At 41.7% G+C, this 25,077-nt stretch overlaps 3 protein-coding genes across 6 annotated transcripts in view; 1 reads left to right on the forward strand and 2 right to left on the reverse strand.

Annotated features, from left to right (window-relative positions):
* Positions 1-273: 273 nt before the first annotated feature.
* On the reverse strand, positions 274-3,627 carry parapinopsina (parapinopsin a). Its single transcript, XM_024806453.2, has 5 exons — positions 3,297-3,627; positions 2,225-2,315; positions 1,904-2,141; positions 1,572-1,814; positions 274-1,465 (listed from the first exon to the last, which is right to left on the reverse strand). Exons 1-5 carry the CDS (start codon positions 3,625-3,627, stop codon positions 1,325-1,327), a joined length of 1,044 nt encoding a protein of 347 aa, XP_024662221.2. The 3' UTR covers positions 274-1,324.
* Positions 3,628-6,955: 3,328 nt separating this feature from the next.
* On the forward strand, positions 6,956-15,970 carry ddx20 (DEAD (Asp-Glu-Ala-Asp) box polypeptide 20). Its single transcript, XM_004558898.3, has 11 exons — positions 6,956-7,189; positions 10,230-10,324; positions 10,649-10,817; positions 10,914-11,028; positions 11,193-11,335; positions 11,739-11,877; positions 12,011-12,069; positions 12,396-12,478; positions 12,587-12,692; positions 13,394-13,495; positions 13,626-15,970. Exons 1-11 carry the CDS (start codon positions 6,994-6,996, stop codon positions 14,795-14,797), a joined length of 2,379 nt encoding a protein of 792 aa, XP_004558955.2. The 5' UTR covers positions 6,956-6,993; the 3' UTR covers positions 14,798-15,970.
* A 1,382-nt stretch (positions 15,971-17,352) lies between these two features.
* The window catches only part of kcnd3 (potassium voltage-gated channel, Shal-related subfamily, member 3), a 120,984-nt gene continuing 113,259 nt past the window's right edge, over positions 17,353-25,077 (reverse strand). For all 4 annotated transcript variants that reach the window (XM_004558896.3, XM_004558892.3, XM_076878853.1 and 1 more), the window contains 2 exons: positions 24,427-24,686; positions 17,353-23,775 (listed from right to left, as the gene is read on the reverse strand). In XM_004558896.3, the coding sequence (XP_004558953.1) occupies positions 23,601-23,775; positions 24,427-24,686 (435 nt within the window). In that variant the 3' untranslated portion in view covers positions 17,353-23,600. The remainder of the gene's footprint in view (positions 23,776-24,426; positions 24,687-25,077) is intronic.

Below are 25,077 nucleotides of genomic sequence, written 5' to 3' on the forward strand. Positions count from 1 at the left end.
TGATTGTAGCATGAAGCACCAGATGGGCTGGTCAGAGTAATTCACAAGCTGCTGATATTTGTGTACATAACCATCTCTAGGGTCGACAGAGAGTGGTCCAAAAAAAGAGAGTGAGCAGCAGTTCTCTGGGAGAAAATACCTTGTTGATTCCAGATGTAGGAGGAGAATGGACAGGTCGCTTCAAACTGGCAACAGTAACCTAAATAACTGATTGTTCTGCCAGCTAAGAACAAGCAACAGTAACTCAGATACCAAGGCATGCTGAAGAGCGTCTCTGAATGCACAAAACACATTGAACGTTGAAGCAGATTGGCTACAGCAGCGGGAAACCACACCAGGTGCTACAGTTTGCACATGTTCACCAAAATTGACTGGAAAGACTTTGTCTGGTTTGATGTGTCTTGATTTCGTCTGCAGCATTCAGGTGTCAGGGCCAGAAACAACATGTAAACCTTGATTCATCCTGCCTTGTATCAACAGCTGATGTGCATAGTGGCAGTGTAACTTGGGGTCTGAGTGTATTCATCTTCTGATTACTGCTCACACCATGTCACAAAGCTCAGATCATATCAAACTGGTTTCTTGATCATGACAAGTTGACTGTACTCAGATGGTTTCAATCTAACAGAGAAACTTTAAGATGAGGTCTGATGGGAAATTCGCATTATGGATGTACAGCTGTCAAATCTGCATTAACTGTGTGATATTATCACGTCAATATGGACCAAAATCTCTGAGAAATGTTTCCTCTATGTTGAATCTATGCCACAAAAAAATCAAACCACATCTGAAAGCAAAAGAGGCGTACCCAAAAAGTGTGCCAGTGTTTCAGCCAGGAGAGATAATTCAGGTCCTGACTGACAGACTGAGGTAAACAGAGGCTATTTTGCTCACATATGTGAGGTTTTATCTTTTTATCTTTTAAATAATGTCTGTAAACAAACTGTGAGTTGTGCAATCTCTATTCTTGATTAATGTAACTGTATTTTTATTCTTTAAAAGAGATAAAAAGCAATGACAGCATCTACAATATCAATGACAGAGGACAAGAAAGATGTTGTGCTGTTGTCTGAATACATTAAAGGTTATGACAACAGGAAAGAAGCCTGCCTGAACAGGGAAATCTTTTTTTTATTATTATTATTACTGCTGCTTTTATTACTGTTATTTTTTATGCCTTAATACATAAGATTTGTGCAACCTTCTTGCTCATTGCATCATTTTTACTCTCTGATATTTTGTTTACATTTGTGAAAACCATCTTGCACTACATTGCAGAGGTTGATAATGAGAACAGTGAGACTATAATAATTTCTACACATTTCTATTCCAAAGATTTTTTAGGCACAATTTTCTTGGGGGTCTTGATGAAAAACGGAACTGTGGTCTCGTTCTCAGATGTTTGCGGCTCAGAGGACCAGGGGTCCCATCCACACAGAACCGCAGCAACAGTGTAGCCTCGAAACTGGAAACACACGATCATGGTTGGTCATGAACATACAGCATGAGCCTGAATTCCTCTTTTTCTTTGTTTGTATGTGTGAATTTAAGTGTACTTCAAACCAGCTTACCTGTCTGTTCATGAAAATGTATATGATGGGGTTGTAGACAGTGCTGCTTTTTGCAAAGTACACAGGAATGGTAGCGATGACAGGGTCAACATATAGACTGGAGTCTATCATGACAGCAAGTGCAAGCGCAGCATATGGCAGCCAGGTGACTAGGAAGGCCAGCACCATCACTACTATCATGCGTGCCACCTGCACCTCTACATGACTTGTGCTTCCTGTTTCAGATACCTGCAGCTTGGTTACCTAGGAAAAAAATTCAAGCGCAGAGGACTCCTTTATGTTTTCAGTACAATCAACAAAAATATATGGTGTGCGCAGCCTTTGTTGCTCACCTGGCGGAGAGTCCATAAAAGCCGCGAGTAAGAAACCATGACGACAGAAAAGGGCAAGGCAAAGCAAAGGAAGAAGAATATTATCATGTAGGACATGTCCCCAACATCACGGCTATGCCATTTAGGAGCACAGGAGGTTTTGACGCCCTCCAACTCAAAAGTTCCCCACCCGAACAGAGGTGGAGTGCTCCACACAAATGACCACACCCAGGACAGTACCACTCCAGCAACTGCATGCCTAAGGACAACAGAGATGGTGTCTGACATGCTTGGTACAGCAAGGAACATTCCCAAGTGAGATCTTGATGGTCACTGCTGTACCTGGTCTGGAAGAGGACCGCACCCATGGGATAACACACCACTACGTAGCGTTCAACAGAAATGACTGCTACTGTGCACAGACTTGCTATACCTGCAAGAAAAGACAGAATAATTTATGACTTTTGCTTTCTAAGTGTTGCATTTGTGCGCACTATTGAGACACCTGTCCTATACCTGAGTGCTACATTTCAAGGAAGAAATGCTAATCTTAATTCAATGACAATAACTATAGTTTTAAATTTTAGTTTCCACATTAGATTTTACATAAATACATGAAATACAGTACATAATGTAACTAAAAACAAAAGCTTCCCTTCAAAATATCTTAAATAATTCATTTTAAGTAACTATTTTTAAGCTCAAAAAGTTCAAAAGCAGTCATGAGAAAATGAAAGTTTCCACAGACTGTGTGCATTTGAAATACTAAGCAAGGTCTGGACTTTGACCAGGTCACTACAGCACCTCGACTCGTTTCTTTTTCAGCCATTCTGTTGTAGATTTGCTGCTGTGCTTGGACACATTTATCTGTGGCATGACCACATTGTGGCCAAGCTTTAGCTGTCAGACTGACATTTGTCTCAACAATGCTTTGGTATACAGCTGCAAAACAAATACAAATCATCACCTCTTCACCACTGTGATTAACAGCTGGTATGAAGTGTTTGTGCCAATATGCTATATTTGGTTTTCACCACTGTGCAATATATATGCAGACATGTCAAATATAGTCTTATCTGTCCAAAGGACACTGTTCCAGAAGTCTTGTGTTTTTGTGAGTGCGCCCCAGGGTGGCTGTGGCTACAATGTAGCTTGCCATCACCAGTGTGTGAATGTGTGCGTGAATGGGTGGATGACTGGATATGTAAAGCGCTTTGGGGTCCTTAGGGACTAGTAAAGCGCTATATAAATACAGGCCATTTAGGCCATTTATTCAGATGCAGTTTTGCAAATCTTACATAAAATAACAAAATTCCCTTCAGGTGGTTTTACTTGAGGTACTTTTACTTGTACTAGAATACATTAAGGTATTTCTTCTTTTGTTTATGTGAGGAAAAAGAAAAAGTAGACTCACCGAAAAAGGAAACAGCAAAGGCTTCTAACACACAGCCCACACGTCCCAGGTTGAAGTATCCCATGGCGCTGGTTACTGTGGTGGGCAGGCCTCCAAACACAGCACAGCCCAGGTCACAAACAGCTAGGTTAACCAGGGCATAGCTGAGTGGCTGCCTCAGCTGTCTGTGCTTCACCGTCACCACAATCACCACGACATTGAGGATGATCCCTGCCACAGAGAACACACCCATGATAACGGCCAGAATTGTGTAACCAGTCCGGGACAAGAGCTCCGTGTTGGCTGAGCTGTTAGATGATGAAGAGTTTCTGTGGAAGGCAGCACTCTCCATTTTGCTCTGTGAAGATCAGGAGAAGAATATGGTCACAGTGTGAAAAACCTCAGTGATGCCTGGTAAGAAACAACAAACAAAAAAGTGTCAGATCCAACACGTCTAACTCTAAAATGGCCACATTGTCAGCAAGGCAAAGAAAGAGCAGGTTCAGGTATGTGTTTAGTATTTTTTTAATCATTTGGTAAATAATGTAGCAATCAGAACAACTACAAAACTGTTCAACAGATACTGCGTGCTTGATATTCTGAGAGGGAAGCGAGGCCCTCTAAATAAGCCCAGTAAGAGGAGAGGAGGCCGCAGATGATTTGCAATTCTCAGAAAACAAAATCCGCCGAGCCGGATTGTGGAGAGAATAAGTCTGTCTGATAGCCTCTAAGACTGCACTTTCCATGATTGCTCAATTTGCAGCTGCTAATAATGATGCAAAACGTTCATACAGGATCGACCGATATGTCTACAGAATTCCCGCTGGTTTGTCACACATTTTGGAGCCAATAATGGAATAAACTGGTAGTTTATGGATACCTATCCCTACCTTTTTATGTTCTCTTGTTAAAAACTAATGAGATGTTAGCCTGATTGAGTTACTTAATGACACAAAGAGTGGCTTATTTGAGAATGAGCTCAGTGTCAGTGTCTCTGTTTATAATCATCCTTAATACCTACACAACTCTGAATGAATGAATCCATAAAGCTAAAAAAGAAAAGGTGCAATAAAAGAAAAAAAATGACATTGTGATTTGTTGAATGAAATTCACCTTGAAGATACATTTTCTGCCCAACAGATCTATGGATCCATTTAGAAAAAAGCTCTTTACTAATCACTAATATATTGCTCCCCAAAACTACAGGGAGTGCAGAATTATTAGGCAAGTTGTATTTTTGAGGAATAATGTTATTATTGAACAACAACCATGTTCTCAATGAACCCAAAAAACTCATTAATATCAAAGCTGAATGTTTTTGGAAGTAGTTTTTAGTTTTAGCTATTTTAGGGGGATATCTGTGTGTGCAGGTGACTATTACTGTGCATAATTATTAGGCAACTTAACAAAAAACAAATATATACCCATTTCAATTATTTATTTTTTACCAGTGAAACCAATATAACATCTCCACATTCACAAATATACATTTCTGACATTCAAAAACAAAACAAAAACAAATCAGCGACCAATATAGCCACCTTTCTTTGCAAGGACACTCAAAAGCCTGCCATCCATGGATTCTGTCAGTGTTTTGATCTGTTCACCATCAACATTGCGTGCAGCAGCAACCACAGCCTCCCAGACACTGTTCAGAGAGGTGTACTGTTTTCCCTCCTTGTAAATCTCACATTTGATGATGGACCATAGGTTCTCAATGGGGTTCAGATCAGGTGAACAAGGTGGCCATGTCATTAGTTTTTCTTCTTTTATACCCTTTCTTGCAGCCACGCTGTGGAGTACTTGGACGCGTGTGATGGAGCATTGTCCTGCATGAAAATCATGTTTTTCTTGAAGGATGCAGACTTCTTCCTGTACCACTGCTTGAAGAAGGTGTCTTCCAGAAACTGGCAGTAGGACTGGGAGTTGAGCTTGACTCCATCCTCAACCCGAAAAGGCCCCACAAGCTCATCTTTGATGATACCAGCCCAAACCAGTACTCCACCTCCACCTTGCTGGCGTCGGACTGGAGCTCTCTGCCCTTTACCAATCCAGCCACGGGCCCATCCATCTGGCCCATCAAGACTCACTCTCATTTGATCAGTCCATAAAACCTTAGAAAAACCAGTCTTGAGATATTTCTTGGCCCAGTCTTGACGTTTCAGCTTGTGTGTCTTGTTCAGTGGTGGTCGTCTTTCAGCCTTTCTTACCTTGGCCATGTCTCTGAGTATTGCACACCTTGTGCTTTTGGGCACTCCAGTGATGTTGCAGCTCTGAAATATGGCCAAACTGGTGGCAAGTGGCATCTTGGCAGCTGCACGCTTGACTTTTCTCAGTTCGTGGGCAGTTATTTGGCGCCTTGGTTTTTCCACACGCTTCTTGCGACCCTGTTGACTATTTTGAATGAAACGCTTGATTGTTCGATGATCACGCTTCAGAAGCTTTGCAATTTTGAGACTGCTGCATCCCTCTGCAAGATATCTCACTATTTTTTGACTTTTCTGAGCCTGTCAAGTCCTTCTTTTGACCCATTTTGCCAAAGGAAAGGACGTTGCCTAATAATTATGCACACCTGATATAGGGTGTTGATGTCATTAGACCACACCCCTTCTCATTACAGAGATGCACATCACCTAATATGCTTAATTGGTAGTAGGCTTTCGAGCCTATACAGCTTGGAGTAAGACAACATGCATGAAGAGGATGATGTGGACAAAATACTCATTTGCCTAATAATTCTGCACTCCCTATATATGTGATTACATTTGCAATTTCTTGGCATGGTGAAAAACCTCAATGAATAATTCATCCTTTTTAAGAGTTAAGACACTAACTAACATTGGCTGTAACCTCATCAAAAGACAGTTTCCTGCACTGATCTGTTAAAGGCCATCAATAAGAACTTTTGGGTTATTGACCTTTTGCCATAAATGAATACTTCTGTACTGTTAATGCAAAGAGATCTCAACATGTAATTCTCCAACCAATACCAATTCATTATTTCCATTGTCTGAGACCGAACTCTATCCTCCAAGAAGATAATGCTCGGCCTCACAGAATGAGGTTTATCAGAGACTATCTTCAGAGTTCAAGAGTGGGCATGATAGAATAGTGTGCCTGCAGTCCTGACATCAACCCCATTGAACACTTCTGGTGTCAACTTGGGTGTGCTGTTCGTGCCAGAGTCACCAACACTGACACATTGGCTGACTTGCAACAAATGCTGCTTAAAGAATGGGATACCATCCCACAGCAGTACGTGACCAAGCTGGTGACCAGCATGAGGAGGAGGTATGGTTCTCAGATGGTTCTTCCACATGCTACCAAATGAATAAACCATTAAATTGCTAATATGCCTCTTCAGACTTCAAAAATTCAATCCCATAAACTGCACCAAACAAGATTCAATAGCAGAATACTTTCTTTGGCATTGGGAGAGAAGATTTTGCAAGTTTTTCATGGGCACAGCCCACATAGTCAACTCTGCTGCTCAGCCCACAAATGCATTTTCCTTAAAAATTTAGCACCACTAAGGGGGAAATAAACAGGGTTTCCAACCATATACGATTTATTGCCAAAAAGTGTGTAATCGACCAATCACACCCAGATGATTGTGCAGAGAAATTAATTCCCCCTCCGCATCGCTAGAGGGGGCTAAAGCGCAGCTGTGGCTCTGCTTTTTTTACCCGGGTCACCGGCAGTGAACAGCACAGCAAACATGGCTACCTCCGTGAGGAAAGCAGCTCACGATATCGAAGCGCGAAAACGGACCGAAGACGTGATTCTGTCGGAGGGGATCGACTTCGGCTCCTTGCTGCTGTCTCAGCCCGTGTTGGACGGACTGTCCGCCGCGGGATTTCAGAAGCCGTCTCCGATCCAGCTCAAGGCGATCCCGCTCGGCCGCTGCGGACTCGGTGGGTGCAGAACAAAACTGCGGGAGGGTCCACATGTGTGTGTGCTGGGGGCAGGAATATTAAAGTTTTCAGTGTATAAAACTTATAATTGATTTTTATAAGAAGAGCAACAAAATACCTTATGTATGCACGCGAAATAAAACCACTAACTTACATTAGTGCATTTACATACATCAGGGATCAGAATCTGTCTGTTAACCATCAGTTATAATTTGCATGTCTGCTCAGATACATGACTGGCACTATAGTTAAGATTTTTATTATTATTATTTTTTTTTTTTACAGCTTTTTAAAGTATTTTAATTTTTTGTTGCAAAGCATACTGGTCGTAAATATTTAGACGCACATGATTAATGTGATGTGACATATTATGCCTCATAAATCCATCCATCCATTATCGTCCGCTTATCCAATGCATCTCCTCATAAATATGAAATGAAAAAATACTGTTATCACTATTATTACTGCAATCAAAAAACACACTTATGGGCAAATTTATGCAGATTATTAATCTAGGACATAAAACTTGGCTGTGGGTAATCAGGTAGCGCATCTACTAACTGGGAGGTTGGCGGTTCGATTCCCAGCTCTTCTAGGCTTATTAAAAGAACGTAATGTAAAAAGGTTATTACATTTGATATCATGGCAGTAGAGACAAACCATCGTGTATCTGATCTAAAAATCTGTTTGTACAATAGCTGGGTGTGTTAGAGTTAGGTTCGTTAGTATTTGGACACTGATGCTTTTTTTGTGAATTTTAAATCAAATTGTCAAAATGTATTTGAAGGGAAAACGTTCAGCTTTAATTCAGAGGTTTGACAAAAGGATGAGCAGTAAGACCCCAGACCCTAAACAGCTGGTTTAGGAAGAATTCCCACTTTCTTTGCCCTCTGAAACTCTCAGGTTGCTTCTGCTGTATGCTCTGAGTCATTTTCCGTTTGCATTGTGATGCAGTGCTCCATCAGTTTTGCAGCACTTGGAGGAATCTGAATTCCCCTTTACACTTCAAGGTACATCCTGCTCCTGCTACCAGCATGCACATCGTCAGTAAACACTCGAGGTCCAGATTCACAGGCAGCCATGCATCCCTGCGATTTCACAGTCGTAGTTTGTAACATTAACTCCGCCCTCTTTGACAGATGGTGCCTCTGATTCTCGAACACTTAACGCAATACTTCTGTTGAACCCCTTGAAATAAGTTGAAAGTCACATCTTCATCAAATCAAATCACTTTTATTGTCACATCACATGTGCAGGTACATTGGTACAGCACATGTGAGTGAAATTCTTGTGTGCGAGCTTCACAAGCAACAGAGTTGTGCAAATACAATAATGTAAACAAGCAAAATACAAGAATGGCTACATCTGAAACTAATAAATATATGTACAATATATAATAGTATATGCATTTCTGGATGTGTATACTAAATATTTTTCTACGTGTGTGTGTGTACACATATTTTACAAATTAAATAGAGTAAACAATAAATAAAATATATAAAATAAAATATACAGAGTTGAATATGTGCAAAACAGTGGCGTTACTGTACAGTATGGAGTGCATAATGTTAAAGTTCCAGTAGTGAAGCTGAGGTGTCTATGAAGTGTTCAGCAGTCTGATGGCCTGATGGAAAAAGCTGTCTCTCAGTCTGCTGGTACGGGACCGGATGCTGCAGAACCTCCTTCCTGATGGAAGCAGTCTGAACAGTTTATGACTGGGGTGACTGGAGTGGACATGAAATCCACTGTGAGGTGTACACAGGGAAAAAGAACTTTGTGTAACTGTCCGAATATTTATCGACTAACTGCAGAGGTCTGCTATATTATTAGTTTAGAAAAGGGTTTAATATGGCCCCGCAACTTCAGCTGTACTCCAAAAATTGTTTTTACTCTGAATAATTCAATCATGTATTACATTTTAATGTAGTTCCTTATAAAAATTCTTCATACAATATCAAATTACACATTTTCAGCTTCTATCTGTTTCAATAATATGTATTTCATCTGTGTAATATTCTGGATATTCATAACTGAGCTATATATTAGAGAGTTTCTTCTATTTTGTGAACTTTTAGTTCGGTCTGTTACCGTTGTTATTGTCTTGGAGCAACTGTAACCACATAATTCTTTAGGGAATAATAAAGGATTCTGATTATGATATCTGATGAGTCCAAATCTAGTTGAATTACGAAACAGTAGAGCAGCTTAGCTTGGGTTAGAAATGCTCATCGGATGGACTCCTTTTTAATCCTCATAGCTTTCATGGTATTGGAAATGGTGGCAAAACATTATTACTATTTTTAGGAATATTGCTTTTGTTTTGTTCAATAATCACAGATTTTTTATTGTTAGAAAAATCAAGTTTCCATCTACTGTAGCTGTACTACACTCAGACTGTACACTGACTTTTGTTGTGAACTTGCCTCAAAGCCGTGGTCAAATGTGAACAAATCTTTTAGTTCTAAAGGATATTTAAAAGTATTTTATTTTGAAAAGCTCGAAACAACTACATTAGTTGAAAAGTGGTCATTTTTTTAAATCATTTGCAGAGAAAACAGTTTAAGTATTTTAGTCCTTCTTTTGACTATCATAGATACCACAACTGTTCATCATGGTGCTAAATCACTCTTGGGGATCAAAAGCGTTTATTGCTTTTAAACATTTTACAGCCTTTACGAGGTACAAATTCAGAATAGTTGCTTTCCACTTGGAGGTTGCCCGTGTGTTGAAAAAGCTCTCGGCTGCAGCGGTGATGCAGAATGTGCTTAACTCATTCACTGCCATTGACGTCTATAGCCGTCAATTGCAGTGAATGAGTCAATGGGTTTAACTCATTCACTGCCAATGGCTGGCAGTGAATGAGTTAATTTCATTGTACTTGAGGTAAACACTTGTTAATTTAAACCATGGTGGGAGACAATTGATTTGATGCTGAGGATTAGGCAGCAGTACTTCACCCAGTCATGGTAATTAACTGCTGATGCCAAAACTGTCATTTGCCAGCCCTGTTGTGCATCGCTCACTGAGTCTCTTCTTTTAGATTTGATTGTGCAGGCCAAGTCTGGGACAGGAAAGACATGCGTGTTCTGCACCATCGCCCTGGAATCTCTGGTCCTGGAGAATCCTTCAACCCAGGTCAGTGTAATATTTGATTATGAGGATATGACCTACGTTTGCTCTCGGACGGTTAAAGTAAAACGTCATCAGAAGAGGGAAAGGGGAAGTTTTATTATTTAATCATTTCATGACCAGCAGATGGCCTTCTGCTGAATTTAAGCTGCTTAGTGTCAAATGCATGAATGAAAGGGAAGAATGATTGATAAAGACGAGGTACACCTGGTCTTGTAGAACAAATGTAATCTTATTAGCTCTGGGGTCTTACTGTTCATCCTTAATCTTCTCCCAATCGAGTATAAGCCTTTTTGTTTTTTTCATTTTGGACACTTTTCCCTCCTGCAGGTTCTCGTGCTGGCTCCGACACGTGAGATAGCAGTGCAGATCCACTCGGTGGTCATGGCCATAGGCTGTGCCATGGAGGGCCTGGAGTGCCATGTTTTCATTGGCGGCAGGCCTGTGAGTCAGGACAAAACCCACCTGAAGAAGTGTCATGTAGCCGTGGGCTCACCTGGTAGGAACCCGGGATAGTAGTCGGCAGTGCCACGTCACGTAATTGCCACGCCGCTGTTGTTTTTGTTCGGTAACAGTGTTCCGGTTGTGTGCTCAGGTCGCATCAAGCAGCTTATCGAGTTGGGCATGTTGTCAACGGCCAGCATCAGACTGTTTGTTCTGGACGAGGCAGACAAGCTGCTGGAGGAGGGCAGCTTCCAGGAACAGATAAAGTATGAGGATACAATTTCTGTGATTATACTCCTATTAAATGAGCAGCAGGCCGCTGTAGCGAGCAAGCAGTACATTTAGACTGAAGCCGTTTCTATATCGTGTCGTAACCACATTTACAAACCAACATAACCTAAAGTTCACCCATCATCCTGGTCCTCTTTAGCTGGATCTTCTCCTCGCTGCCTGTGAACAAACAGATGCTCGCACTCTCCGCCACCTACCCAGAATCCCTTGCTCAGCACCTCACCCGCTACATGAGAGAGCCCACCTTTGTACGGCTAAATCCAAGTGATATGGGCCTGAAAGGTAAGACCCACTTTAATAAATGGAAAAGATAAAGATTCCTGAGTTTTGGCCTCTCTTGACATTTTCTAATGTATTTAAATTGCTGTCATAGCAACAGAGACTCTGCATAATAAGACTGCATGGATAACCAAGTCTGCAAACTGACATGTTTGATGGGATTATTTCCTGACAGAAGATTCTTGGGGAATGAGATATGATTGACAGTAATAAGGCTAAGTTAAAAACACTCTCTGTGCTTATTTTGAGTGAATGTCAGAAAATGGATTTATCTGTAGCTCAGAACTCGAGCCTTTTAATTCACACACATCACTGACAGAGCACGTCCTGCTCGAAGGACCAAAGTTGTTAGGTCAGGTTGAATTAATGACAGCATGTATGTCGTCCTTGTGTCGCCCCCTGTCAGGTCTGAAGCAGTATTACAAGCTGGTTCAGTCCCATCCGTTACCTCACAAGGTTTTTGAGGAGAAGGTGCAGCACTTGCTAGAGCTGTTTAGTAAAATCCCCTTCAACCAAGCGCTGGTGTTTTCAAACCTACACACACGGTATGTGATTGCATTTAATGCCAAGAAAAAGTATATTTTTTATACTTGTTTTATATAGAATGCATTAGATCTGAGGATTAATTATTTTAAAAAAAGCTTTCTCAAATGCTAATGTGATGAATTGCTACCACAGGGCTCAGCACCTGGCAGACATCCTGTCCTCCAAAGGTCTGCCTGCTGTTTGCATCTCTGGTAAGACTGCTTTATGTAATGTAATGTTAGGATGAGTCAATAAAAATGGTAATACTGTGAAAAATCAGGTAATTGATTTGAGGCATTTCTATACTGGTATACCAGCTGCTTTTGAATTTTAGACATTGGAATTCATTCATTTCTTGACTTTATTTCTTTGGCCAGGTGGTTTATGATTTGCAGTGTTGCCTGGCAACGTTTCAGTGCACATATTTAAAATGACCTTCATACAGTGTTGTGAATGTGTGTATTTTTAATGCTTCCGTGCCAGCGACTTTCAGTTGACGTTATCAGATTTAATGAGGTGTCGTGTCTGGCCTCTGCAGGTGGTCTGAGTCAGGACCAGAGACTGGAGGCAATGTCAAAACTGAAGCAGTACCAGTGCAGGGTGCTCATCTCCACTGACCTGGTGAGATGCAGAAACCTTCCATCTTTCCACACATCTACGTGAATTTTTCGAAATCATTTTTCTGTTAGCCTAATAACTTTGAGTAATCTTTGTGTTTCACAATTTCAGACTTCAAGAGGTATAGATGCAGAGAAGGTCAACTTGGTGATAAACCTGGATGTGCCGCAGGATTGGGAAACTTACATGCACAGAATTGGACGAGCTGGACGTTTTGGTTAGTGTGCAGCGCTGCTTTAGAGGCAGCGAGAGCAAGCATTGTTTGACATTCAGCATTTTCACCTTGTCACATCACCAAGTCAGGCAGCACAGGTGGCTAATGGCACCGCAGCAGGAAAATATGTTTGAAGAGAAATTGCATCATTTTTTTTATTTTTTTTGTAGAATTGATTCTCCCTCCATCTCACATTTTGGAAGAAACACTATTCTTTAGATGTGCAATTAGCTTGATGCGAAACACAGACTAGAATAGCTCCGGGAAAAATATTACTTAGAGTTTACAAATTGATGAAAAGGTTAGTTATGCTGCTTTCAATTTGAGTGGCCATTCACCGGCACATTGTCAACATTGTCCTAAAATAAAATAAAAAAATGTTGCAAAGCTTTTTCTTCTGGTGGCATATGTCTTTGACCTAGACTGATGTTTTTTATAAATAATTTAGCAAATTCTTTTCTCTCTGAATCAATAGCATTTTTGGCCCAACCACCAAAGGCAGAACGTTCCCAGTCATTTGCATTTAATTGCATTTAACTTTTTTTCCCCAGAATTGAGGTTATTCAATCTTAGCTTCTGTACGCTCTCTAAGTGCACGTGTGTTTGTGTGCAGCTGCCATCCCATTATACGCGACTCTTGCATTCATCTTTATCCCTTCCTGTTATTTAAGTGGGTCCTCATCCAGATTACATTTTGCTTGTAGGCACTCAGGGACTGGCTGTGACCTACTGTTGCCATGGCGAGGAGGAGAACAAGATGATGGCCATCGCTCAGAAGTGTGGCCTTAGTTTGTCTGCGCTGCCATGTGAGTCCCTGTTCACGTCTCTGTGGGGCTTTTACATGCAGCACGCACAACTTTTCTCTTCATGTCTACTTTTGATTCAATATTAATCGGTAAAAGTCATTCCGGTCTCATCTGTCTGCTGTCATTTTAGCCACGATAGAGCCCAGGTTGATGGATGAGCCGTGCGACTGGGATGTCTGCACTGAAGCGTCCACTCCAGACCCGGTATCCCGGCTGTTTCCCAGAGCAGAGAAGAAAAGACGTGCAAAGCCTGACGTCTCTGTGTCTGATTGCATTGAGGATCGAGCTGTGGAGCCCGGCAGTCAAAGAAAGCCAGAGAAGAAGCATCCAACGCCCAGGCGAGAGGCAGTCTGTGAAGAGGATGCTAGAAAGATATCTTCCACAGAGGATACTCTGCCTGCTCAGGTGACACAGACTCGAAAAGAGCTCCAAGACAGTCTGCCGAAGATCCCTCCTCTCAGCTCGTTTAAGCACTGCAGGTCAAAGTTTGTGACCTTTGAGGAGGCCGAGCGGGACTTCCAGGACTTCATCACTACAGGTCCGGGGAGATCGGTGGAGATCATCAGAGAGTTCAGAGGCAGAGAGGATGGTGAACCCAGCGATCAGAATGGGCATAAGGAGTATCTTACACTTGATGATGATGGAGCGCAAATGTTTACACAAAATGTCGAACAGCTTAAATCTAACTTTTCACCTCCAAGGTCCATCTCTGGTTCTTCCAGTTCTGAATCTGACATGGAAGATGATGCGACACTGGAAAGTTCAAATGAGACCACAGGAGCTGAGAACAGAGCTGTCACTAAGCCTCAGATTGCAATGACACATCCACCTTCTCCACCCACACAACAAGCAAGCCCCACCAAACCCAAGGCTTATACTCCTCCTCCACTCAGAAACTCTGACCAGACACTGTGTGCAACACGTGGGAGAGCTGTGCCTCCTCCCGATAGCCGGGAATCTGCATTGAGCATTAAATCAGGCAGGCGAACCAATCAGACAGCTCCGGCCCCAGCACGCCGAGAAGAATCAAAAAAGATGAAAAAAGAGACTGAAAAACAGAAAGAAAAGATGGAAAGGGACCGGAAGAGGGAGAAGAAGGAAGACGGAGATTGCACTGACAAAGAGGACGAGTGGTGTGCTGAAACGTACTGGAGAGCCTGCTACAGCGCCTGGAATGATTACTACGCCTCCGTGTCCCCGTTTCAAGAGCAAGGCTACCAAAGCTACTATAATGTAGCCTACAACTGGATGGCAGCTTATCGTATGAACGCCGTCTACATGGAAGAACTGATGAGAAAATGAGTTGTGGATACCGTGACCAGGCTTTTTTTTTTTTTTTAAATCATCCTGTTTTCCAAACATAAAGTGTCTTTACTGCGCCACTTGATTCATATTTGCACTTTGGCTAGTATACGTTTTTTTCCCCCATAACATGTTGGTGTCATAAATACTTTTCTAATAAATTACACACGTTTTGTTTTTTCCCAGTCAAGTTGTGATGTAAAAAGTAAATTTCAAGTGCAGTACTGTGTTGGCCTCTGTGCGTCTCTCCTGACGGTATGCCCTCTTAGACTCACTGCAGTATTCTGCTCTAAAATGGATTTGAAGAGGATTACCTGATAGTTCTTGACTACATTAAAAACCATTTCAAAGATGATCTTTAGTCCCTGGAGTAAAAGCATGTTAGACCCACCCAGGTCCCAATCATCTGCATTTAACTGTAATCATCTTAATCTAGCATGTGTGTTCTTCATATTGGAAGGTGATTTAATCTTCCAAACGCTGTCGGAGTGAGTAAGTGTGCATGTGCAGCTGCTTTATTCTGTTTAAACGGGTCCTCATGAAGATTATATTTTGTTTGTCGGCACCAGTGCTGGCTGTAATTACTGTTGCCATGGTGCCTGGTTTGTATGACTTGTAGAGAGTCTTGAGCCATCCCTCATTTCTTTACATCTTGCTAGAAAAACTGGAAATATGTGCAGTGGTGGATAGAAATATAAATGCAAATGCAGCATGTAAGGCATAAAACATATTTTGTACAATTCTGTGAAGCTGGAAAGTTAATATTTGGTGTGACCACCTTTAATTTTCAACACAGAATGAACTCTCTTAAGCAAGCCTTCTTGTAATTTCTTTGAGTACTCTTCAGGAAAAGTTCTCCAGGCTTCTTGAAGGACATTCAAAACTCTTCTTTGGTTGCTGGCTGTCCTTCGCTTTGTTCTCTGTTAAACACACCAGGTCAGTAATGTTGAGGTCCGGGCGGTGGGGAGGCCAATCCATGACTGATGGTGCTCCATTGTGTGTGTGTGTGTGTGTGTGTGTGTGTGGTTCCCCCCCCAAAGATGTTCAGTGTGGTTCTTGTGTAATCTGGCATACCTTTGTCTTCTCATTTTCCTTCTTGGCTTTTTGGTGTGAAATAGTAGCTTGAAAATATAATTTTTATGGGCATTTAATTATTAAACTCTGGCATAGTGAGTCTTTTGTCCAGTCACCCTCTGCTCTTGGTTACGTCCGCGCTAGCCCGGATAGATTTGAAAACAGCGTTTTCGTCTGAATACGCTCTGCGTCCACACCATCGTTTTCAGTTATTTTCACAGAGTTGTGCATCCACATTGAAATAGCCAAAAACGCTTATGTTCCAGTACTACGCATGCGTGAAGCACAATACGATTCGACCTGCCTCATTTATGTCTGCCGTTCATTTACTTTCTGGCTCGTTGAAACGTCGCGGCAAAAGGTCAAGGAAAAGCACTGGGATTTTTGTTGCTGCGGGTAACTCAAAAGTACAAAGTTGCAAAAGCGAGTTAAAGATTATGAAGAAAAGCTCTCTGAAGCATGTACAGACTGATAGGGCTGTCAGAATTGAGAGCAAACAAAACAACTGCTGTATAACACCCTCCGCTATCTTAGTTTAATTGGTCACTTGACTGCATCACATGACTAAAATGTGTCATCGTTTTGAAAAAGTCTCAATTTTCGCTGTCCACACTGCGACGCGAAAGCACCGTTTTCAAAACGCGTTTTCCTTGAGCGAAAACGGAGTGAAAACGATGCGTTTTCAAACGAAAACACATTAGTGTGGATGTAGCCCTCGTGTCTTTCCACTCACCCACAACCGGTTGCAGCAGATTGCTGCCTTTTCCTGGGCCTGGTTCTACTGGAGGTTTCTACCTGTTAAAGTTGACTTTTTCCTTCCCACAGTTGCCATACTGCTCATAGAGAACTGGAAACCGTCATCAACTGGGACTGTTGTGGAGGGCTGTGCGAATGAGCTTATAAAGGGATAAAATTAATTTATTAGTCTGGCCCTCCACACCAGTCCCAGTTCCTGACGTAGGCCCTTATTAAAATAAACTGCCCACTCCTGTTGAGAGCCTTAAGGTGACTGTTGTTGTGATTTGGTGATGCATAAATAAAGTAAAACTGAACTCAATGGACTCCCAGATTAAGTAGGTTACTATGTAAAGGTTAGCTGATTTCACCTTCAAATGCACTGTAAATATTAGAAGACCTTTCCATATAGTTCCAACACAGCGTCTTCACAGCTTAACCACAGCCAAACAGAAAGCAGCCGTCCCAACAAAAGATGAGCTTAAGCGTTTATCACAGGTTTGCTAATTGACGTTCTATCAGGTAGTCAATTTATCGAGAAAAATGCAGAAGAGCGACTGCTTCAGTTTTACCAAAGAAAAGAAAACAATTGAGCAGCTGGAGCTGGAAAGTTATGCTGCTGACCCGTGTGCAGGCTCCAATAGACCTCATTTCCTCCTCTGTTACCTAGCTCTTTTGTTTCGGAACACGATCTTCCTGTTCATCCCAGGATGTTCCCCCCCCAAAATTGCGAGACTTAAGGTTGAATATTTTGACATGAACACTTGGGTCAAAAGGACTGCACTATTGGAAGAGACGCCGAATCTATGGTAAAAATGTACACACTTGAAAGCATTGATTTAAAGGTGGGTGAATAAGGGAGCCCAGAGATTATGTATTAGTGGCAGATATAGATGTTTTATCAGGCGTTTCACAGTTGGGACACAAGACAAGGTCATAAATAATATCCAACACCTGACAAGTTACGCACAGCAGTAGTCTCAACAACGACAGGTGGCATAGGAGGGCAAAGCAAAGAGTAAGAGGAAAACTGAGCCCAGAAAAAAAGGACAATCAAAGGAGGATACATAACAGAGAAAGAGAGACGAACACAACAACAGACCTGTTTTAGTTGTTTGTAAAAGAAAAATGAAATCTTTTGACACCTTGAGCAGAATATATGTTTACATATATTTCAAACTGTGTCATTTTGTAAGAGCAGCTGACACAAAACAACCTGTTGTGAAACAGGGAAGCAGGAAATGAACCGCCGTCTTTAGCAAAAAATTGAAATAAAAAAAAAAAGCAGGGAGCCTCGCTTCTGCCGACACCTGTCACACCCTCGTTCTAGATTTAACAGATTCTAAATGTCAGACTTTTTGCTGTAAATATAAAGACACTGTCTCTAACCCCACTTTTTAAAGAACACTGAAAAAAGCTCTGTCTGTGCTTTTATGTTTTTTTAACCCCATGTAAATTTTGCACACAGTTTAACTAAACACTAATACTGCCTCTATGCGGTTGTTCTTGTGTACAGTACTAAACTACCAGTGACAGCACTAAGTCACTGCTAGGAATATCAGAGATAAAACACATCCTGTTCCAACGTGGCAGAATAGGTTCAGCTTTTTGAGGGGTTGATGCTATCTTCAAGATCAGAACTAAAGCACAGAATCAAGGGACCTGATGCACTGGTATTGTACCAGTATGTTATATCTCCACCTGATGGCTTATGATATGTTTTCTAAGGCTTCGTACAAATGTATATGTTAAACTGCTTAAGCTTTTCAGATGTCTTCATCTTAAGATGCTTAGATATATATATATTTTTTAAAGGTTTGTAATATTTGCTGCTATTTGGCAGTAGTTTTAAACAGTCTACGTCTACAGCAAAGTCATCATCAGCTACATGTGAGCAAACACGTTATTACAACTCAATTTCCAACAACGTCAGAATGCTGTGCAAATTATCAAATACAATGCAATTCCTTGTTCTTCGTTTAATATCTATATTTAATTGAAAGTAATACAAAGGCAACACGAGAGGTTTTGAAATGAAGGAATTTGGGGATCAGGCAACAAAACACAACTAATTAGTTTAGTTTGAATGTGTCACGAGTTCGAAGAGTGTTTCAGAGTAAAGATGTGCCAGAGTTCACTATGCCCAAGGACGTTAGGACAACAAGAAGAAGAATATATTTCTAAATAACAAAAACAACATTTTGATGATTTCATCACCCATTCCTGCTTATCCTTTTTCAGGGTTGCTGGAGCCTATCCCGGCTGTCTTAGGGCGAGAGGCAGGGTACACCCTGGACACGCTGCAAGGCTAACACAGACAACCATTCGCGCCTATGTGCAATTTAGAGTTTCCAATAAAACTAACCCCACGTTTTTGGACATTTGGATCAAGCCAGAGCACCCAGAGAGAACCCAAACAAACACAGGGAGAACATGCAAACTCCACACAGAAACACCCTGGCCTCATGGTGGACTCAGAACCACCACGCCACCGTTCTGCCTCTGAATCACAAAAAAAAAAAAATCTTTTGACGATTTCATGATTGATGTTACAAAATACATTTAAAAGAGTCATAAAAAGCTAGTAAGCTCTTTTAACGAGGACCATAAAAACAATATAAAATGGTCACTTTAAAAACAGAAAACAACAACTACAGGGAGTGCAGAATTATTAGGCAAATGAGTATTTTGTCCACATCATCCTCTTCATGCATGTTGTCTTACTCCAAGCTGTATAGGCTCGAAAGCCTACTACCAATTAAGCATATTAGGTGATGTGCATCTCTGTAATGAGAAGGGGTGTGGTCTAATGACATCAACACCCTATATCAGGTGTGCATAATTATTAGGCAACGTCCTTTCCTTTGGCAAAATGGGTCAAAAGAAGGACTTGACAGGCTCAGAAAAGTCAAAAATAGTGAGATATCTTGCAGAGGGATGCAGCAGTCTCAAAATTGCAAAGCTTCTGAAGCGTGATCATCGAACAATCAAGCGTTTCATTCAAAATAGTCAACAGGGTCGCAAGAAGCGTGTGGAAAAACCAAGGCGCCAAATAACTGCCCACGAACTGAGAAAAGTCAAGCGTGCAGCTGCCAAGATGCCACTTGCCACCAGTTTGGCCATATTTCAGAGCTGCAACATCACTGGAGTGCCCAAAAGCACAAGGTGTGCAATACTCAGAGACATGGCCAAGGTAAGAAAGGCTGAAAGACGACCACCACTGAACAAGACACACAAGCTGAAACGTCAAGACTGGGCCAAGAAATATCTCAAGACTGGTTTTTCTAAGGTTTTATGGACTGATGAAATGAGAGTGAGTCTTGATGGGCCAGATGGATGGGCCCGTGGCTGGATTGGTAAAGGGCAGAGAGCTCCAGTCCGACGCCAGCAAGGTGGAGGTGGAGTACTGGTTTGGGCTGGTATCATCAAAGATGAGCTTGTGGGGCCTTTTCGGGTTGAGGATGGAGTCAAGCTCAACTCCCAGTCCTACTGCCAGTTTCTGGAAGACACCTTCTTCAAGCAGTGGTACAGGAAGAAGTCTGCATCCTTCAAGAAAAACATGATTTTCATGCAGGACAATGCTCCATCACACGCGTCCAAGTACTCCACAGCGTGGCTGGCAAGAAAGGGTATAAAAGAAGAAAAACTAATGACATGGCCTCCTTGTTCACCTGATCTGAACCCCATTGAGAACCTGTGGTCCATCATCAAATGTGAGATTTACAAGGAGGGAAAACAGTACACCTCTCTGAACAGTGTCTGGGAGGCTGTGGTTGCTGCTGCACGCAATGTTGATGGTGAACAGATCAAAACACTGACAGAATCCATGGATGGCAGGCTTTTGAGTGTCCTTGCAAAGAAAGGTGGCTATATTGGTCGCTGATTTGTTTTTGTTTTTGAATGTCAGAAATGTATATTTGTGAATGTGGAGCTGTTATATTGGTTTCACTGGTAAAAATAAATAATTGAAATGGGTATATATTTGTTTTTTGTTAAGTTGCCTAATAATTATGCACAGTAATAGTCACCTGCACACACAGATATCCCCCTAAAATAGCTCAAACTAAAAACAAACTAAAAACTACTTCCAAAAACATTCAGCTTTGATATTAATGAGTTTTTTGGGTTCATTGAGAACATGGTTGTTGTTCAATAATAACATTATTCCTCAAAAATACAACTTGCCTAATAATTCTGCACTCCCTGTACAACTTGATGTGCTTAAAATCACCTCTAATAGCTGCACAGTTTGGTCCACATTGACATCATGCATCTGGCAGTTGCTGCAGATTTGTCAGCTCCACATCAGCAGCACACAGCTCAAAGGAGTTTACTGGATTGAGATTTGATGACTGTGGAGATCATTTGAGTACAGTGAACTCACGGTCATGTTCGAGGAACCAGCTTTGAGACAGTTTGAGCTTTGTGATGTGGCTAAAGGCAGCTATCAGAACATGGACACGCTGTGGTTGTAAAGGGATGGACACGGTCAGCAACAACACTCAGGTAGGCTGGGCTGTTCGAACACAAGGTGCCGAGAAAATACTCTCCATACCACTACACCACCACCACCAGCCTGAACTCCAATTTTGGTGAGCCCCTGTGTTTCAGAGCCTGCGTTTCCTGTTTTTAGTTGACAGAACGAGTGGTTATTTGAGTCATCATATTTTCTCTTTTTTCTGGGATGTGTGGAAAAATCCCAGCAGTTTCTGAAATACTCAGACCATCCTGCCTGTCACCAACACCCATGGCACATTCAAAATCACTTAAATGGCATTTCTTCCCCATTCTGATGCTCGGGTTGAACTTCATCAGGCGGTACTAAAATGACTCGTCTGCAGTCTGGATCTTTCACACTTATAAAACAAAGGAGGCTCAAACGAGAAGCTCATATCATGAACAAAGAAAAGGATGGAAAAACAAAACTTCATAAATGAATATTTCTCATATGCATTTACAATTTTAGAGAAAGAGAGAGTGTATGCAGCACAGCTGTCCTCTTACTTTAATGAAATGTGTGGGTGGCATCAAATTAAAATTGTCATAAAAGTGTGTTGTCTTTGTACTAGTTTCAGTTAAAAATACAATTTAAATTCTTTGGAAATCATTGCCTTTTGAGTAATTTATATTTTATACGGCATCCCCAAGGTTCTGTAAATGAGGCTGTAGACGATTTCAAATACTGCCTTTGAAATAAGATCTTGGCTTACACTGGTGAAACGCTGGCTCGCTCCTTGTGCTCTTTATCACCGTTTCGTTTTATCTACACGGAGCAAAGCGGGTGGTTGGTCTGCTCTTTCCTCTTTTGGTGAAAATCCACACGAAGACAGACTTCTCTTTGGGGTCGCTGAACCCAAAAATGACATTCAAGATTTTTAAAAAAGTCATAATCCAGAGTTACAAAGCTCAACTTTGATGGGATTAGATGAGAAATAATACATATCGGTCTTCAAGGGAACAGACAGAACAACACTTTTTTTTTTTTGGTGACAGACATCTGTTGATGCTCATCCAGTGTCCTCGTGTCTCTGTGGTCACCATTACAACAGACTTCCCTGCTTTAATTTTTCCAGAAGATAAAGTAAATAAATCATCTGAAACACCAAGGAGGACAAAAGGTACAAACACCAAGTTTCCTAACCACATAGAGTACATATACTCAACAACTTCAAAAAAAATGCCCGCTGAGTTTGGGGGAGAAAAAACGTCGACGGCTAGAAAGACTACTGAAAGCATACTGTTGTTCACACAGGAGGAAGGGATACAACGGGACAACAACGAGAGCGAGAGAAATGCAGAGAGCGCAGAGAGAAAGACAGAGTGAGGCAAAGAGAGAGAACGAGAGGACAGCTTCACTGGTTCTGCCAAACAATGGTCAAATATTACAAAATATTCTATTAACAATATTCACAAAGATCCCAGGCTCAGGACAGATTTGTGTCAGAAATTCTCAGCGAACGCCTTGTGCTTTTAATTGTGATGGTTTTGAATTAAAAATAGACTTTTTGGTTTCTACATCAGGGAAATCGAGATATTTGAGGTCCGTCAGGCTGGAAGAGCCGAAAAGTGGGAATGAACGGGGAACGTGGAGAAATTCAGAAAGCTAGAAAAAAACGAATAAATATCTTTAAACTCCAGCAGAACAGGCACATGTCGTGTAAAAGCCTTGTAGCTGAGAACTTTGGACAGAAATGTGTGTGCTGAACCCTTCAGAGTGGCAGCTAGTCAAATATACCAAATACTGAGCCACAGAGACTTTCAGAAGAACTGAAACACAAGTTTTCAATCAGCTGAGGAACAAACACACACGCTCACACGCACACACACCTTCTATCCAAAAGATCACAATTCCTCTATCTAGCCCCCAAAAATAAAAAATAAATTCACACGCACCCATTCACAAATATGAAAATATGAAAACCATCAGAATCTTTTTGGAATTTTACTCAAATTGGAATAATATTGGAGCTGAAAAGGATTGGAGCCATATTTATCTATGGAGAGAAAACAAACGACGAGGCGGTGGGTTGATTACGTCTTATTATTGTTATTTCTTTGTTTCCCTCTGAGGTTTCCTTACATCTCCAGCTAAAACGTCAAACTGAAGCGTAAATCATAAGAAAAGGTGCTTTGTGCACAGTGACACATGACTTACTCGGGGAGCTCACCACTGACACTTGGGAGACACTCACTCACTCACCCGCTTATCTAAAACGACTCCCTACAGGGGTTTCTCACTCTTTCACTCGCACGAACACGTACGCCAACCACTAACATGACGACACTGTATCTAAAAGCCATCCTCCGTCCACACGGGGAGTCCATGTCGTTACAGTACATGACCAGCAGAGGGCAGGCTCAACCAAGGCCAGACCAGGACTGAACGCTTTCTCTCCTCCGTCGTTCTGTCCTCTTCCGTCCCTCCGTCTGTCTCGATGAGTTTTTTTTCCCTTTTAAATCTGTCTTTCTGTGTGACGCGCCTGCACTCTAGTCTTCACAGTGCAGACACCTTCACAACATTTTGGTGGGCGGGGCCTGCCGGCAGATGAGCGTCACCCTCCGGAGTCGTCACTGGGGGCGTGGGAATGCTGATGATTGCTGTGGTGATCTGGCTGCTCTGGCAGTTCAGAGGGGCTGGCTCATCTACGCGCATGTTCAGACTGGAGCGGCTGAAGGAAAATTTAAGAAAGACAAGCAAGGATTAGGGCAATCCATAGAGAAATATTCCTTTTTGTGAAGATTAGTGCCGAGGACAGAGTGAGAAATCCTCCTCTCTCCTCTTCGATGGCAACTTTCAGTGGGGTGATAGCTTAGAGCCCTTTCAAAGTTAACAAAATCTATAAAAATGGAACCAGTAAATGGTGTTATTTGGTTATAATTCCCTAAAGTAAAAAGAAAAATCCTCAAACTAAAGCCAAACTATAACAAGACAGAAGGACAAAAAGTCAAACTAATTAAAATAGTTAAAAACATCATAAAAAAACGACCAAAAAACAAAACAAAAGGCTGCACACAGAACAGCCCAACAAAGGCAATATAACCACTTTGACCAAACAAACACCAGAAGTACTGAAAATCAACTTCCAGCCTTGCGTGTCTATACAACACCTTGTCAGAGCACAGGAGAAGCTATTTCAAGAGGATACTTATAATACTCTGTTTTCTGTGTAACAGGCAAATACTGCAAAACACTCAAGTTGCTCTCTTAGCCGGGGGAAAATGAGCACATCTCAAAAGACGTCTTAATCTCAAGAGTTTCACTTGAGCGGTCCAAGTGTATGAGATGGAACTGCTTTGGCTTTTTGTTACCCTGATCTCACCTGGTGCTGAGAGGCTGGATGTGGATGGTGCTGAGCTCCTGCAAGCCTTGTGGGTGCGTGTGAGTGTGCGTCAAAGGCTGCATGTGTGCTGGGGCACTGGCGTTCGGTAAAGGGGTGTGGTGCTTCTTGGTTCGCCGGGTGCAGCACGTCCCCGTCACACCGTCTTGACTGGAAAGGGAGGGGCTTCGGGACGGGTAATTCTGCAGCCCGCCTTCCAGGTAGCTCTGCTGGTAATACTGCTCGTCCACAAACTCGTGGTTCTACAAAGACACAAGACAGGGAGGGAGACGGCGAGACAGGGTGTCATAAAAAAATCACGTGAAATTTACAGCATTTATATCTATGTACATGGCTTCATATATCCTGACATTTTCTGCTTTGTTGCCTAGATCAATAACTCAGAAAGTGTGATTATTTTTTATGTGAGTGTCTATGCTGTGTGTGTGTGCCAAGTATTACTCATGTCATGGGGACATAAATCTGATATGACCACATATAACCATAAAAAAACAGATCCCTGTAACATAAATCGTTATATCTTAAGTTTAGGCTTAGGTTAGGGTCAGAGTAGCAGTAAGGGTAAGACGAATGGCAGGTTTGGTTAAAATTCTCCAGGAAATTAATATAAGCCAATGTCCTCTGAAGGCCCAT

Source organism: Maylandia zebra, linkage group LG20, assembly GCF_041146795.1.
Source record: "Maylandia zebra isolate NMK-2024a linkage group LG20, Mzebra_GT3a, whole genome shotgun sequence".
NCBI lineage: Eukaryota > Metazoa > Chordata > Actinopteri > Cichliformes > Cichlidae > Maylandia > Maylandia zebra.

Excerpts from the sequence above, each read along its gene's own strand:
- ddx20 (XM_004558898.3), top strand. The coding sequence starts at position 6,994 with ATGGCTACCTCCGTGAGGAAAGCAGCTCACGATATCGAAGCGCGAAAA. Across the intron at positions 11,878-12,010 it reads TTTTCAAACCTACACACACG|GGCTCAGCACCTGGCAGACA; the intron begins GTATGTGATTGC and ends TTGCTACCACAG. Across the intron at positions 12,070-12,395 it reads GCCTGCTGTTTGCATCTCTG|GTGGTCTGAGTCAGGACCAG; the intron begins GTAAGACTGCTT and ends TGGCCTCTGCAG.
- parapinopsina (XM_024806453.2), bottom strand. The coding sequence starts at position 3,627 with ATGGAGAGTGCTGCCTTCCACAGAAACTCTTCATCATCTAACAGCTCA. Across the intron at positions 2,142-2,224 it reads GCGGTCCTCTTCCAGACCAG|GCATGCAGTTGCTGGAGTGG; the intron begins GTACAGCAGTGA and ends TGTTGTCCTTAG. Across the intron at positions 1,815-1,903 it reads TTTTATGGACTCTCCGCCAG|GTAACCAAGCTGCAGGTATC; the intron begins GTGAGCAACAAA and ends TTTTTTTCCTAG.